Source organism: Myxine glutinosa, chromosome 13, assembly GCF_964187855.1.
Source record: "Myxine glutinosa chromosome 13, kmMyxGlut1.1, whole genome shotgun sequence".
Classification (NCBI taxonomy): domain Eukaryota; kingdom Metazoa; phylum Chordata; class Myxini; order Myxiniformes; family Myxinidae; genus Myxine; species Myxine glutinosa.
In genome coordinates this window covers 5,738,859-5,758,552 of record NC_136273.1, presented here as the reverse complement: position 1 = coordinate 5,758,552, position 19,694 = coordinate 5,738,859, and the positions used below count along the sequence as shown (strand labels likewise).

General features: G+C 49.6%; 1 protein-coding gene and 1 long non-coding RNA gene across 2 annotated transcripts; one reads left to right on the top strand and one right to left on the bottom strand.

Moving 5' to 3' along the window:
• The first annotated feature begins 209 nt into the window (after nucleotides 1-209).
• On the top strand, nucleotides 210-6,022 carry LOC137438550 (uncharacterized). Its single transcript, XR_010986741.2, has 3 exons — nucleotides 210-504; nucleotides 4,316-4,387; nucleotides 5,723-6,022. It is a non-coding gene; the product is annotated as an uncharacterized LOC137438550 (long non-coding RNA).
• Nucleotides 5,960-12,245, bottom strand: LOC137438548 (CDGSH iron-sulfur domain-containing protein 1-like). Its single transcript, XM_068133686.2, has 3 exons — nucleotides 12,020-12,245; nucleotides 8,933-9,147; nucleotides 5,960-6,256 (listed from the first exon to the last, which is right to left on the bottom strand). Exons 1-3 carry the CDS (start codon nucleotides 12,036-12,038, stop codon nucleotides 6,164-6,166), a joined length of 327 nt encoding a protein of 108 aa, XP_067989787.1. The 5' UTR covers nucleotides 12,039-12,245; the 3' UTR covers nucleotides 5,960-6,163.
• Nucleotides 12,246-19,694: the final 7,449 nt, after the last annotated feature.

Below are 19,694 nucleotides of genomic sequence, written 5' to 3'. Positions count from 1 at the left end.
CTGCCTAATAATTGGGGATCACATGGTTGAGTGTACCGGAAACACTTTACCGACTAAGCCGAAAGCACCTTCAACTACACAAATCAGTTAAAAAAACATTTTTTTTTGGAAAGGGACAAAATATAAAATGGCCATGCTTGTTTGCTCCAGGTAGTTTTAGGTGCGTGGCGCATATAGAACATCGCGGCTCGAAAAACGCCATTAATACCAAAACGCAAAAGAAGAAGAAGCCGACACCAGGTTCCTTCCCTGGATCACGATTCTCGTCCACTCCCCTTCTGTCCACCACGTCTTTCTCCTCTCCAGCCGCTTCCTCCTTACTGATAACCGCGGTCTACCTCTTCACCTCCCACCTTGTTCCCTTAACCAATCCGCTCTGTTCGCCATTCTCTCTTCCTCCATCCGCACCATCTCAGCTCAAGATCCAGAACCGAAAGTGCTGATTTGTTATGGCCGAGGTTGAGGGGTCGGGACGTGTCAAGGCCGGAGTGGTTGGTGAGAATGGTGAGCAACGGGGTTAGTGTGGGTGTGACATGTGTGAGATAAAGTAGCGATGAAACTATTGGTCAGCAGTAAGGATGTGTGAGGTGAATCATGAGAAACAGTAAGAATGGGTGAGGTGAGTCATGAGGGAGAAATAGTGAGGATGTGTGAGGTGAATCATGAGGGAGAAACAGTAAGGATGTGTGAGGCGAATCATGAGGGAGAAACAGTAAGGATGTGTGAGGCGAATCATGAGGGAGAAACAGTACGGATGTGTGAGGCAAATCATGAGGGAGAAACAGTACGGATGTGTGAGGCGAATCATGAGGGAGAAACAGTACGGATGTGTGAGGCGAATCATGAGGGAGAAACAGTAAGGATGTGTGAGGCGAATCATGAGTGAGAAACAGTACGGATGTGTGAGGCGAATCATGAGTGAGAAACAGTAAGGATGGGTGAGGCGAATCATGAGGGAGAAATAGTGAGGATGGGTGAGGTGAATCATGAGTGAGAAACAGTAAGGATGTGTGAGGCGAATCATGAGTGAGAAACAGTAAGGATGTGTGAGGTGAATCATGAGGGAGAAACAGTAAGGATGGGTGAGGTGAGTCATGAGGGAGAAATAGTGAGGATGGGTGAGGTGAAAAATCATGAGTGAGAAACAGTAAGGATGTGTGAGGCGAATCATGAGTGAGAAACAGTACGGATGTGTGAGGTGAATCATGAGTGAGAAACAGTAAGGATGGGTGAGGTGAATCATGAGTGAGAAACAGTAAGGATGTGTGAGGCGAATCATGAGAGAAACAGTACGGATGGGTGAGGAGAATCATGAGGGAGAAATAGTGAGGATGATGTGTGAGGTGAATCATGCGGGAGAAACAGTAACGATGGGTGAGGTGAATAAATGAGGAGAAACAGTAAGAATGGGTGAGGTGAATCATGAGAGTTGAGGTGGTGGTGCGAATGGAGTAAAGCAGTGTAGAAGTGGTGGTGGGATTGGAGTAGGGCAGTGTGGTGGTGGTGGTGGGATTGGAGTAGAGCAGTGTGGTGGTGGTGGTGGTAGGATTGGAGTAGGGCAGTGTGGAGGTGGTGGTGGGATTGGAGTAGAGCAGTGCGGAGGTGGTGGTGGTAGGATTGGAGTAGAGCAGTGTGGAGGTGGTGGTGGTGGTGGGATTGGAGTAGAGCAGTGTGGAGGTGGTGGTTGTGGGATTGGAGTAGAGCAGTGTGGAGGTGGTGGTGGTAGGATTGGAGTAGAGCAGTGTGGAGGTGGTGGTGGTGGGATTGGAGTAGAGCAGTGTGGAGGTGGTGGTGGTGGGATTGGAGTAGAGCAGTGTGGAGGTGGTGGTGGTGGGATTGGAGTAGAGCAGTGTGGAGGTGGTGGTGGTAGGATTGGAGTAGAGCAGTGTGGAGGTGGTGGTGGTGGTATTGGAGTAGTGCAGTGTGGAGGTGGTGGTGGGATTGGAGTGGAGCAGTGTGGAGGTGGTGGTGGGATTGGAGTACAGCAGTGTGGAGGTGGTGGTGGTGGGATTGGAGTAGAGCAGTGTGGAGGTGGTGGTGGTGGGATTGGAGTAGAGCAGTGTGGAGGTGGTGGGATTGGAGTAGAGCAGTGTGGAGGTGGTGGTGGTAGGATTGGAGTAGAGCAGTGTGGAGGTTGTGGTGGTGGAGTAGAGCAGTGTGGAGGTGGTGGTGAGATTGGAGTAGTGCAGTGTGGAGGTGGTGGTGGTGGAGTAGAGCAGTGTGGAGGTGGTGGTGGTGGGATTGGAGTAGAGCAGTGTGGAGGTGGTGGTGGGATTGGAGTAGAGCAGTGTGGAAGTGGTGGTGGTGGTGGGATTGGAGTAGTGCAGTGTGGAGGTGGAGTTGGTGGGATTGGAGTAGTGCAGTGTGGAGGAGGTGGTGGTGGGATTGGAGTAGTGCAGTGTGGAGGTGGTGGTGGGATTGGAGTAGTGCAGTGTGGAGGTGGTGGTGGTGGTGGGATTGGAGTAGTGCAGTGTGGAGGTGGAGGTGGGATTGGAGTAGTGCAATGTAGTGTGGAACACCGTAGTAACTGAAACAGTTGTAAGTATAATATTTATTTATTTATTGATTCATGATGTGATTTTGGAACTCCTTGTCATGAAATGTATAAACAAAACATTGCTTGGATTGAAACCTTCAAATGAAAAAGTATTTGCTTTGTAAATCCAAGTTGTAAATTATAATAAAATCTTAGATTCGATTTTCATTCAAGTTAAAGTTCAATCGATTGTTTTATATTCCTGAGAAAGAGCTGTCTTAGCGATCATTGATCATGCGATGATGTGATTGATTGATCATGGGATGATGTGATTGATCATGGGATGATGTGATTGATCATGGGATGATGTGATTGATCATGGGATGATGTGATTGATTGATCATGGGATGATGTGATTGATCATGGGATGATGTGATTGATTGATCATGGGATGATGTGATTGATCATGGGATGATGTGATTGATCATGGGATGATGTGATTGATCATGGGATGATGTGATTGATCATGGGATGATGCGATTGATTGATCATGGGATGATGTGATTAATTGATCATGGGATGATGTGATTAATTGATCATGGGATGATGTGATTGATTGATCATGGGATGATGTGATTAATTGATCATGGGATGATGTGATTAATTGATCATGGGATGATGTGATTGATTGATCATGGGATGATGTGATTAATTGATCATGGGATGATGCGATTGATCATGGGATGATGTGCTTGATTGATCATGGGATGATGCGATTGATTGATCATGGGATGATGTGATTGATCATGGGATGATGTGATTAATTGATCATGGGATGATGTGATTGATTGATCATGGGATGATTTGATTGATCATGGGATGATGTGATTGATTGATCATGGGATGATGTGATTGATCATGGGATGATTTGATTGATTGATCATGGGATGATGTGATTGATTGATCATGGGATGATGCGATTGATCATGGGATGATGTGATTGATTGATCATGGGATGATGCGATCGATTGATCATGGGATGATGTGATTGATTGATCATGGGATGATGTGATTGATTGATCATGGGATGATGTGAATGATCATGGGATGATGTGATTGATTACCTTCGCAAAAGCGGAAGGTTATGTTTTGATCGCTGTGTATTTATTTGTATGTCTGTGTGTGTGTGTGTGTGTGTATGTTATTCGCATAACTCAAAAAGTATTCAACCGAATTGCATGAAATTTGGTGGGATGATTGGTTATTATACGGGACACATTTGATTAGATTTTGGGAGCAATCGGGTCAAAGGTCAAGGTCAAGGTCACGAAAAGGTCAAAATCGTATTTTTACCATAGCGCGGTCAATTTTTATCCAATTGGCATGCAACTAATGCCAAAATGTTCAGAATTCAATGCCCGATCTTGTTTGTCATAACTCGGTCAATTCTTATCCGATTTGCATGAAATCAGCACCAAACTGTTCACTGTTCTGTTCCCTACACTCCCATGCCAAGTACAGAACAGTAGCTGCGGCGAAGGTATGCGCTCTACCGAGTGCCCGTTCTAGTTGATCATGGGATGATGTGATTGATTGATTGATCATGGGATGATGTGAATGATCATGGGATGATGTGATTGATCATGGGATGATGTGATTGATCATGGGATGATGTGATTGATTGATCATGGGATGATGTGATTGATTGATCATGGGATGATGTGATTGATCATGGGATGATGTGATTTATCATGGGCTGATGTGATTGATCATGGGCTGATGTGATTGATCATGGGATGATGTGATTGATCATGGGATCATGGTGTTTCTTGTGTCCAGACCGCGCCAAGGTGTTATGTGAACTCTTCTTCAAGTACGAGATAGCGCACAACCAGCGGGAAATGAAGAGAGGTGCTTATCTTTGCCCCTCGTCCATTTTCATCATTGCACGTTTTTATTTCCCCTCGTTATCTTTGCCGCTCCTCCATTTTCATTGTCCCACATTTTTGTTTATATTTGCCGCTCCTCCATTTTCATCATTCCACGTTTTGGTTTGTCCTCGTTATCTTTGCTGCTCCTCCATTTTCATTGTTCCACATTTTTGTTTATATTTGCCGCTCCTCCATTCTCATCATTCCACGTTTTGGTTTGTCCTCGTTATGTTTGCCGCTCCTCCATTTTCATCGTTCCACATTTTTGTTTGTCCTCGTTATCTTTGCCGCTCCTCCATTTTCATCGTTCCACGTTTTGGTTTGTCCTCGTTATCTTTGCCGCTCCTCCATTTTCATCGTTCCACATTTTTGTTTGTCCTCGTTGCCTTTGCCGCTCCTCCATTTTCATCATTCCACGTTTTGGTTTGTCCTCGTTATCTTTGCCGCTCCTCCATTTTCATCGTTGCACGTTTTGGTTTGTCCTCGTTATCTTTGCCGCTCCTCCATTTTCATCGTTCCACATTTTTGTTTATATTTGCCGCTCCTCCATTTTCATCATTCCACGTTTTGGTTTGTCCTCGTTATCTTTGCCGCTCCTCCATTTTCATCGTTGCACGTTTTGGTTTGTCCTCGTTATCTTTGCCGCTCCTCCATTTTCATCGTTCCACATTTTTGTTTATATTTGCCGCTCCTCCATTTTCATCATTACACGTTTTGGTTTGTCCTCGTTATCTTTGCCGCTCCTCCATTTTCATCGTTCCACATTTTTGTTTATATTTGCCGCTTCTCCATTTTCATCATTCCACGTTTTGGTTTGTCTTCGTTATCTTTGCCGCTCCTCCATTTTCATTGTTCCACATTTTTGTTTATATTTGCCGCTCCTCCATTTTCATCGTTCCACATTTTTGTTTATATTTGCCGCTCCTCCATTTTCATCATTCCACGTTTTGGTTTGTCCTCGTTATCTTTGCCGCTCCTCCATTTTCATCGTTCCACATTTTTGTTTCCCCCTAAATTATCTTTGCCGCTCCTCCATTTTCATCATTCCACGTTTTTGTTTGTCCTCGTCTTCGCCGCTGTTCCAGTTTCATCGTTCCACGTTTTTGTTTCCCCTCGTTATCTTTGCCACTGTTCGTTTCATCACTCCACATTTTTATTTGTCCTCGTTGTTTTTGCTCCCTCACCTCATTGGTCTTTACTCATTATAATCACAAATCCCTTTGTTCGATTTATTTTTCACCTTATTAAAACATTTATTCATAATAAAAACATTTTTTTTAACCGAGCCTCCACTCCTTCACCCTCCACCCTGCAGAGCAAGTTTGTTCTCAACTGCGCTCGCTTTCTCGACTCGCCGACTCTCTGTCCGAGGATGAATGGCGATTTCCCCCAGCCTCGCAACTCACTGGGTTCGACGATTAACCAAAACCCCGTGTTAGTTAAACATATTCTGCTCTCATTTGAGAGGGTGTACGTGTTATCCACATCTCCATCACAAGTTTGCTTGAAGTGAAGATGATAGTCATCAATGTCATTGGCAGGAAAGTCAAAATGTACTTTAAATCTTTTATTTATCGAGGCTATCGATTTCACAAATAAATGATTTGCACAATCATCTCATTTTAAAATTACTTTTGAGGAAAGGAAAAGAACAAAACCCAATATCGTATTCGTGAAACCTTCCGAACACAGAATCTAGTACAATTAGATGTTTAATCACTCACAAGCACAACTTGTGCTAGTCTAGCTAGGCCTTTTAAGAGCTGCTTTGTTGTGTAATGATCAGAGGACCAACGTTGTCTCCGCTCTCTTCGTTGTAAGTGTTGTGGGTGCCGTCACACATGGGGAACTAGGGACAAAGCAGAAAGCATGAAGGTTTGTATGTTCGCGTTTTAAATTTTGCCGATTCAAAAATAAAATAAAATAGGGAAACAAATTCTCAGGGACAATTCCTGTTTTCAGAGCAGCACAACACCGTTACCATCCAAAGGTAACAAACAAATGATAACAAACAGCATTATAAATTCTGTTTAAACACACAATCATGGAGTTTTCATAATCTGCTTGTTTGAGATCAATCTACTCAATGTTAACCACAAAACCTTGGGTATGTTGTCACAACAAATCGTTTTATTCAACATCTTCATCGAGATTCTTCTGATTGGTGCTCCTGCACACGTGGTCCAGCACCAAAGCACCCCTGTGTGCATCTTAGCTTTGTTTTGGACCATCTACACCTTCCAGGAAAACGTTTTTTCCAGTTGCATTTTATCAGTTCCCACAATCTTTTGCTGCTTCAGGAAGCATTGTCCACTTGGGAGACCATCGACCACCTTCTGTCTTTTCCTAGCCCTAATCAGAAGAACTGTGGTGTCTTCAATATACAGTGCATTCAGAAAGTATTCAGACCCTTTCACTTTTTCACATTTTATGTTGCAGCCTTATGCTGAAATCGTTTAAGTTCATTTTTCCCTCATCAATCTACACTCAATGCCCCATAATGACAAAGAGAAAACAGGATTTTAGAAAGTTTTACAAATTTATTAAAAAGAAAAAACTGAAATATCACATTCACATAAGTATTCATACCCTTTGCTATGACACTTGAAATTTAGCTCAGGTGCCTCCCATTTCTCTTGATCATCTTTGAGATGTTTCGACACCTTGATTGGAGTCCACCTGTGGTAAATTCAATTGATTGGATATGATCTGGAAAGGCACACACCTGTCTATATAAGGTCTCACAGCTGACAATGCATATCAGAGCAAAAACCAAGCCATGAGGTCGAAGGAACTGCTTGCAGAGCTCAGAGACAGGATTGTGTCGAGGCACAGATCTGGAGAAGCCCACAAAAAAATCTCTGCTGCATTGAAGGTTCCCAAGAGCGCAGTGGCCTCCATAATTCTTAAATGGAAGAAGTTTGGAACAACCAGGACTCTTCCCAGAGCTGGCCGCCCGGCCAAACTGAGCAATCGGGGGAGAAGGGCCTTGGTAAGAGAGGTGACCAAGAACCCGATGGTCACTCTGGCTGAGCACCAGAGATCCTGTGTGGAGATGGGAGAAACTTCCAGAAGGACAACCATCACTGCAACACTCCACCGATCTGGGCTTTATGGCAGAGTTGCCAGACGGAAGCCTCTCCTCAGTGAAAGACACATGAAAGCCCACAGAATCCTATTTCTCACAGTCTGAGTCCTTTAGGTGCTTTTTTGCAAACTCCAAGCGGGCTTTCATGTTTCTTTGTCTTTGTCCGTAGCTCTGCTTTCCCATACGGGCTGGCACCCCAGCATCATATCTGTCTCTTGTGGCATATGTGGGATCTAAATCTCAACATTAGTGGAATCTCATTAGGCCGAAGCACAAGGTCTGGTGCTTTCACATAGCAGGTGGGTCGTTCGTCTCCTCTGTTTATTTCCCCCCAAGTCTATTCTCCGATATTGCTCCCTCTGCGCTTAGGCGTCCAACCCTCCAGCAACTCCCAGGTGCGCACATTCTTGCAGTAACCCCTCCTGGTGAAACTTACAAATTCTCAGCTGATTGAACACTTCAACCCTTTTATTCCTCACGTCTCCCATCTATGAAACCACCATCCAGAGGCTGTTCTTTGCCACTCTTCTCTCCAGGCCATCAAGCAGACAGTGCACCGCCAACTGTCCTCCCCCATCCTGATCCATCATCTGTATTACCTCTGTTAATCCTCCCTAACCTAACCCACTTGCTGGGTTTAGGGTTTCCTCCCCTCCTCTCTTCCTGTTTACTATTCCCTTGCTGGTTGTGCTCAATTGTAACCTGGCTGGCTTCCCCATTGAACCTTTTCTTCCCTGAGCTTCGCTGTTGTATACAGAGAGAGAAAAGCAAACTTAATGATAAAGGTTGAACTCCTCCAACCCCAACTCGTCAAACACTCTTACCTTCCGCTCCCCCAACACTCTCACCTTCCGCTCCCCCAACACTCTCACCTTCCGCTCCCCCAACACTCACCTTCCGCTCCCCCAACACTCACCTTCCGCTCCCCCAACACTCACCTTCCGCTCCCCCAACACTCACCTTCCGCTCCCCCAACACTCACCTTCCGCTCCCCCAACACTCACCTTCCGCTCCCCCAACACTCACCTTCCGCTCCCCCAACACTCACCTTCTGCTCCCCCAACACTCACCTTCCGCTCCCCCAACACTCACCTTCCGCTCCCCCAACACTCACCTTCCGCTCCCCCAACACTCACCTTCCGCTCCCCCAACACTCACCTTCCGCTCCCCCAACACTCACCTTCCGCTCCCCCAACACTCACCTTCCGCTCCCCCAACAGTCTTACACTCCCTCCTCCTCCAAAAAAGAAAAAAGGACTCTCACTCTCTCTCTCAATCACCTCCCAACCCCCTCCCTCAACTAATCCTCGCCTTCACCCCTCACCCAACTCACTTCCCCACACTAACGCCCATTACTCCCACTCCACTTGCCAACCTCAGCCCCACTTGTATATATAATACGAAGATTATTCTTACAGCCAAACATCTGCAGAGTACCTTTTGCGAGCGCCAACACCGGCAGAAAGCGGTCTTTTTCCCGAGGTCCGTAGTATCCATACTGTGCACCACTTTATCACAATCTTTCTGTACCCCTGGGTTCACTCGGCAACATTTGGCCGAACCCCGGAGACAACGCATCGCGAGAAGCCCAAATGCCAAACTGCCAGCACCAAGCGCGGCCCCTAATAAGCCGGCCACCCACACCTCCCGTCCTGCACAAGTAGGAATAGACAGGGAGGGCAAGGTCATCAAGACAGGGCAGCATAGTGTGGGGTCAAAAGACAGGGCAGCATCGTGCATGGTTAAGGTCATCAAGACATCGTGCAGGGTCAGCATCGTGCAGGGTCATCAAGACAGCGCAGCATCGTGTGGGGTCATCAAGAGACAGGGCAGCATAGTGTGGGGTCATCAAGAGACAGGGCAGCATCGTGCGGGATCAAGGTCATCAAGAGACAGGGCAGCATAGTGCAGGGTTAAGGTCATCAAGACAGCGCAGCATTGTGTGGCATCAAGGTCATCAAGACAGCGCAACATTGTGTGGCGTCATCAAGGTCATCAAGAGACAGGGCAGCATAGTGCGGGGTCATCAAGGTCAGACAGCGCAGCATCGTGCAGGGTCATCAAGAGACAGGGCAGCATAGTGTGGGGTCATAAAGGTCATCAAGATGGCAGCATAGTGTGGGGTCAAGAGACAGGGCAACATAGTGAGGTCAAGGTCATCAAGACAGGGCAGCATAAGGAAAGGTCATCGAGACAGGGCAGCATAAGGAAAGGTCATCAAGAGACAGGGCAGCATAGTGTGGGGTCATCAAGAGACAGGGCAGCATAGGGCAAGGTCACTGAGACAGGTCAGCATAGGGCAAGGGCAGCATAGGGCAAGGTCATCAAGATAGGGCAAGGTCATCAAGAGACAGGGCAGCATAAGGAAAGGTCATCAAGGGACTGGGCAGCATAAGGAAAGGTCATCAAGATCAAGAGACAGGGCAGCATAGGGCAAGGTCACCAAGAGACAGGGCAGCATAGGGCAAGGTCACCAAGAGACAGGGCAGCATAGGGCCAGGTCACTGAGACAGGGCAGCATAGGGCAAGATCACCAAGAGACAGGGCAGCATAGGGCAAGGTCACCAAGAGACAGGGCAGCATAGGGCCAGGTCACCAAGAGATAGGGCAAGATCACCAAGAGACAGGGCAGCATAGGGCCAGGTCACTGAGACAGAGCAGCATAGGGCAAGATCATCAAGGTCATCAAGAGACAGGGCAGCATAAGGAAAGGTCATCAAGAGACAGGGCAGCATAAGGAAAGGTCATCGTCATCAAGAGACAGGGCAGCATAAGGAAAGGTCATCGTCATCAAGAGACAGGGCAGCATAATGAAAGGTCATCAAGGTCGTCAAGAGACAGGGCAGCATAAGGAAAGGTCATCAAGAGAAAGGGCAGCATAAGGAAAGGTCATCAAGAAACAGGGCAGCATAGGGCAAGGTCACTGAGACAGGACAGCATAGGGCAAGGTCATCAGTCATCAAGAGACAGGGCAGCATAGGGCAAGGTCATCAAGAGACAGGGCAGCATAGGGCAAGGTCATCAAGAGACAGGGCAGCATAGGGCAAGGTCATCAAGAGACAGGGCAGCATAGTGCTGGGTCATCAAGAGACAGGGCAGCATAGTGCGGGGTCATCAAGAGACACGGCAGCATAGTGCGGGGTCATCAAGAGACAGGGCAGCATAGTGCGTGGTCATCAAGAGACAGGGCAGCATAGTGCGGGGTCATCAAGAGACAGGGCAGCATAGTGCGGGGTCATCAAGAGACAGGGCAGCATAGTGCGTGGTCATCAAGAGACAGGGCAGCATAGTGCGGGGTCATCAAGAGACAGGGCAGCATAGTGCGGGGTCATCAAGAGACAGGGCAGCATAGTGCGTGGTCATCAAGAGACAGGGCAGCATAGTGCGGGGGAGACAGGGCAGCATAGTGCGTGGTCATCAAGAGACAGGGCAGAATAGTGCGTGGTCATCAAGAGACAGGGCAGCATAGTGCGGGGTCATCAAGAGACAGGGCAGCATAGTGCGGGGTCATCAAGAGACAGGGCAGCATAGTGCAGGGTCATCAAGAGACAGGGCAGCATAGTGCGTGGTCATCAAGAGACAGGGCAGCATAGTGCGTGGTCATCAAGAGACAGGGCAGCATAGTGCGGGGTCATCAAGAGACAGGGCAGCATAGTGCGGGGTCATCAAGAGACAGGGCAGCATAGTGCGGGGTCATCAAGAGACAGGGCAGCATAGTGCGTGGTCATCAAGAGACAGGGCAGCATAGTGCGTGGTCATCAAGAGACAGGCCAGCATAGTGCGGGGTCATCAAGAGACAGGGCAGCATAGTGCGGGGTCATCAAGAGACAGGGCAGCATAGTGCGTGGTCATCAAGAGACAGGGCAGCATAGTGCGGGGTCATCAAGAGACAGGGCAGCATAGTGCGGGGTCATCAAGAGACAGGGCAGCATAGTGCGGGGTCATCAAGAGACAGGGCAGCATAGTGCGGGGTCATCAAGAGACAGGGCAGCATAGTGCGTGGTCATCAAGAGACAGGGCAGCATAGTGCGGGGTCATCAAGAGACAGGGCAGCATAGTGCGGGGTCATCAAAAGACAGGGCAGCATAGTGCGGGGTCATCAAGAGACAGGGCAACATAGTGCGGGGTCATCAAGAGACAGGGCAGCATAGTGCGTGGTCATCAAGAGACACGGCAGCATAGTGCGTGGTCATCAAGAGACAGGGCAGCATAGTGCGGGGTCATCGAGACAGGGCAACATAGTGCGGGGTCATCAAGAGACAGGGCAGCATAGTGCGGGGTCATCAAGAGACACGGCAGCATAGTGCGGGGTCATCAAGAGACACGGCAGCATAGTGCGGGGTCATCAAGAGACACGGCAGCATAGTGCGGGGTCATCAAGAGACACGGCAGCATCGTGATCGTGCGGGGTCATCAACAGACAGGGCAGCATCGTGATCGTGCGGGGTCATCAACAGACAGGGCAGCATAGTGCGGGGTCGTCACGTGGAGCACCTGTTCTGTTTCCAAAATGGCACCACTCACCTGTTTCTTTGAGCACCATATCTGATATCTTCCACGGTCACGTTCGATGTTTTCCCTTGTTCGACAATAAATCTGTTTATAATCTCGCGAGAGGAGCTGCGAAGCAATTAATCTGTGGTTATAATCTCGCGAGAGGAGCTGCGAAGCAATTAATCTGTGGTTATAATCTCGCGAGAGGAGCTGCGAAGTCATGAATCTGTGGTTTCAATCTCGCGAGATGAACTGCGATCACATGAAAAAACAGTACTGTAATCATTAGAGTATTTTACAACAAAAACCCCACCGTATTCATTCACTCCTTTGTAGTGTGTTTCTGTTTTTGTAGCTACAAAATATTTCGATCAATCACTACAAAATAAATACGGACTTCAAAACGTGCTTCAAAAGCCGACTTTGGGAGAGACTAAGGTGTCTTGCCATCTCTACCGCCATGGCCGACAAATAGAGGTCAAACTTCAAGAATACCTCAGTGATCAGACAATAGTGGGATTTTTCTTTTTATTAAATTATTAAAATTAGTAAATATTACATTTACCTGCAGCGTTTACTTTATACCACCCAGAGATTCAACCTGAGCATCTCCTGCGTACGGTAGGCCTACGTATGCATTCGGGGAACAAGAGGCGAAGGCGAAGAACAAATGGGGGAAAGGAAGGACAACTAAAAAGTGGAATAGGATTTGATCAAGGTGATTCAATGGGCTTTCTTACCTGAAACAGGTATACTTTATTTGCCACGATGCAGCAGGTTAGTTACCCTCCGGATGGACGGGGTTTGTGTATTATTTACTGAATAAAGTATATTATATTGTGTACATATCTACCGTACTGTGGCGGACACGAAAGATCACTGGCGCGAGGGTGAAGCGCGGTGCTACGCGCGCGACTTGCTACCAAGGAGGAAGCGGACAACGCGGTTAAACAAAAGTGTCTTTATTGACAAGAGGTCACTGTAGCACTGGGCCCGGCGGGGATGGCGACCGTGCGGGGACTATCGCCGTCTCAATGACGCCACCACCCCCGACCGCTACCCCGTCCCCCATATTCAGGACCTTTCCGCCCGCTTGGCGAATATGTCCTTCTTCTCGAAGGTGGACCTCATACGCGGTTACCATCAGGTCCCCGTCAGGCCGGAGGACATCCCGAAGACGGCTGTCATCACGCCGTTCGGTCTTTTCGAATTTCTTCGGAAGCCCTTCGGTTTGAAGAATGCGGCTCAGGCGTTCCAGCGCCTCATGGACAGCGTCTTGCGCGACTTGGATTTCGTCTACGTCTATCTGGATGACATCCTCGTCGCCAGCGCGTCTGACGAAGAGCACCTACACCATCTCCGCACGCTCTTCGAACGTCTGGGCCAGCACGGCCTGATCGTGAACCCCGCCAAGTGCCGGTTCGGTGTCGCCGAAATCGACTTTTTGGGGCACCGCGTCACCAGGCACAGGGCCGTCCCCCTACCGGCCAAGGTGGAGGCGGTGAAGGGGTTTCCGCGCCCCCGCACGATCAGGGGGCTCCAGGAGTTCCTGGGCATGGTAAACTTTTACCACCGTTTCCTGCCCCGCATCGCCCAGCTCCTGCGCCCCTTGCACGAGGCCCTCCAAGGGACACCGGGCAAAGGTGACGTCACCTGGACCAAGCAGATGGACGCGGCGTTCGTGGGCGCAAAGCTCGCCTTGGCTAACGCCATCATGCTCGCGCACCCGGCACACCGATCGCCCTCACCACCGACGTCCAGGCCTTGCGGACCGCCGTTACGGGCCTCCGTGTCACCAAGGTGCCATTCAACGGCGCGGGCAGCGGGCACGGCCCTCTGGTGCGACGTCTCCCTCGGGCGGCCTCGCCCCATCGTGCCCGCGGGCTGGCAGCGCCGGATTTTTGACTCCATCCACGGCCTGTCCCACCCGGGCACGAGGGCCTCCCAGAGGTTGATCGCCGACAAGTTTGTCTGGCATGGCCTCCGGAAGGCCGTCCGCGGCTGGGCCAGGACGTGCCTCGCGTGCCAGCACGCAAAGGTGCACCGACACACCCAGGCCCCATTGGCCCCGTTTGCGGTGCCGGAACGTCGGTTTGACCACGTTCACGTGGACCTGGTGGGACCTCTGCCCCCCTCGTGGGGTTTCACCCACGTCCTGACCATGATGGACCGCACCACCCGGTGGCCGGAGGCCGTACCTTTGGCCTCAACGACGGCGGACGTCGCGCAGGCGTTCATCGCCACCTGGGTCGCCCGGTTCGGCGCCCCCTCGGACATCTCGTCCGACCGCGGCCCCCAGTTCACCTCGGAGCTCTGGGGGGCGGTCGCGCGGGGGCTCGGGGTCCAGCTGCAGCGCACCACGGCCTACCACCCCCAGGCTAATGGCCTGTGCGAGCGGTTCCACCGCTCGTTGAAGGCCGCGCTCCGGGCGACCCTCCGCGACGGCGGCTGGGTCGACAGGCTCCCCTGGGTGCTGCTGGGCCTCCGGATGGATGACCTGCGCGCATCCGCGGCGGAGTTGGTCTTCCCGCAACCGCTGCGGGTGCCGGGCAAATTCCTCCCTAACTCCACGGCACCATGGTCCGCGGCGCAGGAGCGCTCCGCGCTGCAGGAGACCGCCCAGAGGTTCGCCCCGGTGCCCACGGCGCACCCACCTACGCACGTCGCCCCGGAGCTTCGCACCACGGAGTACGTCTTCGTCCGGCACGACGCCCACCGGACAACACTGCGGCCCCCGTACGACGGGCCTTTCCGCGTGCTGGAGACCGGGGTGAAACATTTCACCTTGGACATCGGCGGCACTCCTGACCGGGTCTCCATAGACCGCCTCAAGCCGGCCCACCTCGACGTGGACCACCCACCGCCGGTGGCTCGGCCCCCGCGTCGGGGCCGCCCCACGGTGGGCGGACCCCCAGCACCGCCGGCACGCCCCCCCCCCCCCTGAGCCTGCGCCCATCCCGGGTGCAGCCGGAGGCATCCCAGCTGGCATCCCTGCACCCCGGACGCCAGAGGGCGCTTCGGCCGGGTCATCCGTTTGCCCCGCAAACTGGCCCTCCAGATGCGCGGGAATTCTGGGGGGGCACGTGTGGCGGACACGAAAGCTCACTGGCGCGAAGACATCATTCCGCGCACCAAGTGGGTGGCGGCCACGCCCGAGGGGTAGGCGTGGCCGCGGGATATACACCGGGCGCACAGCCCGGAACGCTCCAGTGTTACAGTGGAGCTCTGGAATAAAGGCTTACAACTTACCGCGTTGTCCGCTTCCTCCTTGCTTACAAGCAGCGCGCGTAACACCGCGCTTCAGTACCACATAAACACAATGTGTGTGTGTGTCTGTCTTCCTCCATAAGGTGGGTTTTAAACGCTTTGAGTAGTGCTTTAGGAGGGATTTGAGTGGGGCGGGGTCAATGGGCAGTCTTTGAACACGACTGTGTCCTCCCGGTTAAAATACCTAAAAGACTCCAAGGACCCAAAAGACCCCGAAGACCCAAAAAAGCAAAGTGTGTGGTTATCATCAAGAGACAGGGCAGCATAGTGTGGGGGTCACATGGTGTAGCATGTGGAACATGTCTTTCAATCCTGACAAATCCCACACTCTCACTTTGTCTCTCCGAAAAGACCGACTGGACAACCCTCCCATCCACTTTCTCAACAATCCTCTCCAAAACGTTCTGTCACTCAGGCTTTTGGGTCTCACTATCTGCCATGATCTTTCCTGGGGGAAAAACAAAATGAGAGCAATGCGACTGTGTCACCAATATGCCTCCGCAAAGTCCCACAATGGGTAGATGCCATCGTTCACGGTCCTAAAAATATACGTTTTATTTAAATCCTTTCAGCTGTTTTCAGGTATCACATTTTCACCTGCCATGACAGGTTTCATATTGATCGGTGAAGCGGTTTCAGAGAAGGGATTTTTTTTCACATTGGCTTTCAAACTAATACGGCTGCCATATCATATGACATATGTACACTCTGCATATGTATGGGTAGGCGATCATGTTTGTAAAGTTTCATGTTGATTGGATAAGGTTCATTCTTTTATCGATGATGGCTGCCAAACCACATGACCTATGACATCATTTTCAAACTATATACAGCAATGGTGCTGGTTGATATTTCTAAAATTTCGCATCGATAGGGTAAGCGGTTTCAGATATAATTATTTAATATTTCCCTTCCATCCAATATGGCTGCCACACCATGTGACCAATGCCGTTTTCGTGGTCATCTTTTAATTGCCATGCCGAGTCAATGACACAAAGTTTTGAGTCAATTTATTTGGTGGTTTGGGAGGTCTTTTTAGAGTTTTCGGTTAAACCCAATATGGCTGCCAAACCATGTGACCTATGATGTCAAATTTAATATTTCAATACAAATGGTTTTTGGCTGGTATCGCACTTCACCTATGATATTTTTACGGGTCGCGGACAAGATGTTACTTTGGGCCGAGCGGATGGTCAACCGCGACCGTTACAGGATCCCCGATTAGCCCGACAGATATTCAATTTGGAAACCTCTAAAGTGACCGAAAGAGAAGGAAGAGAGAAGACAGAGTACGGAGGAATAACAGGATTTATTATACACACAAGCAAAAAGAAGGAGCGATCAAAGTTATTTACAAGCAATGGATGGAAGAAGCAGTCACACAGTGAATCGTTAGCTTATCTATGCAGTTTACTTAACCCCAGGACAACGATTAAGACAGACGACGTTCACACTTACACGGGGGAAATTGCAGGCAGGAATGGCGGAGGTGGGTTGCTGGAGAGGGAGGCAGGGTCAGGTCCCTGCAACCGGCAGGGCTGGAGGTAGCAGCTCCCACTCTTCGCGTTTTTGGCGGGAAAACCCTTGGTCGCGTCGACGCTGCTGATGCTGTGGACGTCACGCGCTGGCTCGGTCACACCTGCTCCTCTCCTTCTGGTGGAGCCGTCTCCCTCCTCTCAGCGCATCTTTCCAAAGCTTGTTTCATCTCCAAGTACCTCTCCTTTTTGGAGCGTCTCTCATCTCTCATCTCACCTCTTCTCTCATGTCATCTCTTCTCCTCTCATCTCCCGAAGCAGTCCCTTTCAGTCGCTTTTATTACTTGGGTCGGAATCAAGCCGCCGGCTGCGAGGGCACGCCTACCGGGTCGCTCACCGCGGTGCTGGTTGGCTGTTAGGGCTGTCCGATTCCCCCTTTGATCATGACGTGCCACGCCCGTGAGTTGGCGGCTCCTACCCCCCTCTTCTCCGAGATGAGCACATGGGCAATGGCGGCTTGCGGGATTGAACACCACTCGCACCGCTTTTGAAAGGAACTTTGGAGAGCGGAGATGATTGGGGAAATTGAAAGGGGCCTACGCTTATTTCGTTTGATACAATGCAGAGTCAATCTAGTGGGAAACACATATTTAGCCTACATAGAATAAGGAAATAAGCTATTTAAAAAGATATATCGTGGCCTGTGTGTAGGTTTCATGGAATTAACTAGGGGGACGTCCTTCGACCTTATTTACTCTACGAGGGCCAGTTAAAACACAACAAAACCATACTTTTCACATTCGTTACAATACCATTATCATGCTTTTCTTCCCCATTGGGAGTACTCGACAACGTGCCACGTTTCAAATTTTTCCATTCAGTGATTTCCGAGAAAGAATTTTTAAATTATTTGTACTTAATCCCCAAGATGGCTGCCATACCACGTGACCTGTGCCATCACAATTATCCTAAAAACATTCAGCATGGGCGTCACTCCGACCCTGAAAGTTTCGTCTCAATCCGACATGTGGTTGCTGAGAAAAACGAGGTTTAGCCCGCACAGACAACCCGAAAACGTAATGCCTCCGGGCACCTTCGGCATAAAACCACATTTCAAATCTGGCCTCCAAAGCCAGTCGCCGGCTGGGCATCCTCCGTCGTGCGGTCCTTCCTTGGCACACCTGAGCTCCTCACCACATACAAGGCTTTCATCCACAGCTCAATGGAATACTGCTCTCCCCTCTGGGCCGGTGCACCTGCTTCACACCTAGCTCGTCTTCACGCTGTTGCAACCAAAGGGTTCAGAATCATTGGAATCTCCTGCGATGAAGTTAACTCCAAGGGCCTTTCACTTACTCACCGCAGGCAGGTTGGTGGTCTTTCCGTCTTTCTACCGACTCCTCTCCGGCCTTGCCCCCTCAGCTCTCTCTGGGCTCTGTCCCCCAAATATTCCTACGGGTCGCACAAGATCTGCCTGCAACCCTCTTATGGTTAAATTGCCAAAATCTAGGCTCTCTGCTCACCTTCACTCCTCTTTTCTCCCGCCTCTGGAACAAACTCCCCCACTCTCTTCAATCCCACTCCTCCCTCCAGGTCTTTGAAACAGCCGTTCACCACCATCTCTTGTCTTCCCCCATCCAAAACCTTGATCTCTTCTACCTCAGTTATTGAACACCAAATTCACCTTTTTCAAATTCCGCTTTCTTTTCTAAAAACGCCTGTAGTGTCCATCTTGTTTACCATGTACCCCGCCGCAGCCCTCTCCCTACCAGATGTCCCCATGTCCGCTCTCTACTGTTGTTGTGCTTCCCTTTATTATGTTGTGTTCGCTTTCCACGAGCCTTGACCAGGTACACAATAAATAAATAAGCTTTTTGACATATGTTATATATCCTTTTTGGCGCATCACTCAATGGTGAAGAATCACTTTACAAATCCTGTGATCCGCATTCGAATCTTCACCAAAATGTAATCAATTCTTCCTCGTCACACACATACCCAACCAGTCCAATCCAAGTTTCATCCAAATCCGTCCATAAGATATATATATATATATATATATATATATATAGTGTTTCACCAAAATCCAATCATTTCCTCTTTTGAGAAAAACCAAATTTTGTTCCGTATTAATCGACAACTTTGACATTTCCTCTTCAAACAGGGATGACAACATAAGCTTCACCCACCTTCGGTGAAGGTAAGAATTAGATAATTAGTGAAATATTTTATTTGCAATTGGACTTGTTTCTGTAATTTACTACATTCTGTTTTTCTTTTTCTTCCTGTGGCAGATTCAGTTTGCCATTTCCAGTCCTTCCATGAATTATGTCCATTTCTACGTCAACACAGCAGTCAAACACCATTTCACACAAAGTCTCCCAACTACGTACCGACAACAATTGGGGATGCCTCTTCACGGTTGTTGTACCCCCAATGCAAGCCAAATCTTCGCCATCCTTCCCTGCTGCACAGGTTCATCACGACAGCGTGGTCACGGTCGGAGTGCCGATCGGTCCCCATGGACTGGTCCTTTCCGTCTCGTCTTTGTCTCTCTCTAACTCTGTCGTGGCCCTGACTTTGTGAAGCTGGGGTACACCATCCTGGATGTGGGGGTATCTGGGTCGCTCCTGCGAGATCGATCGGCTGTCCCCGTGCCCCGCGGGTTGTTCAAGAGAACTGTCCGAGGCTATACAATAACTACGTACTGAATTTGAGTAAACTGAAAATCTGCTGGTAAACTGGCATCCAACATGGCGGAACAATAACAAAATAGGGCAGAGTACCTCTGGGTGCTCACCTGCTATAACAACAGTATACTACACCGACTAAAGGTATTTTAAACCAATTTCAGCGGTTGTGAGGAGACAGGGCAGCATGTACAATCATATTAACGTAATCATAAGACAAACAAAAACACCTATTTTGGTGGGCTACGCCCCTTAAATCCCCATTTTGTTTTT

Bases quoted from the DNA above. Each gene is read 5' to 3' on its own strand.
- LOC137438548 (XM_068133686.2), bottom strand. The intron at 6,257-8,932 runs GTACTCTGCAGA...CTTTGTCCCTAG, and splicing joins GGTGTTGGCGCTCGCAAAAG to TTCCCCATGTGTGACGGCAC.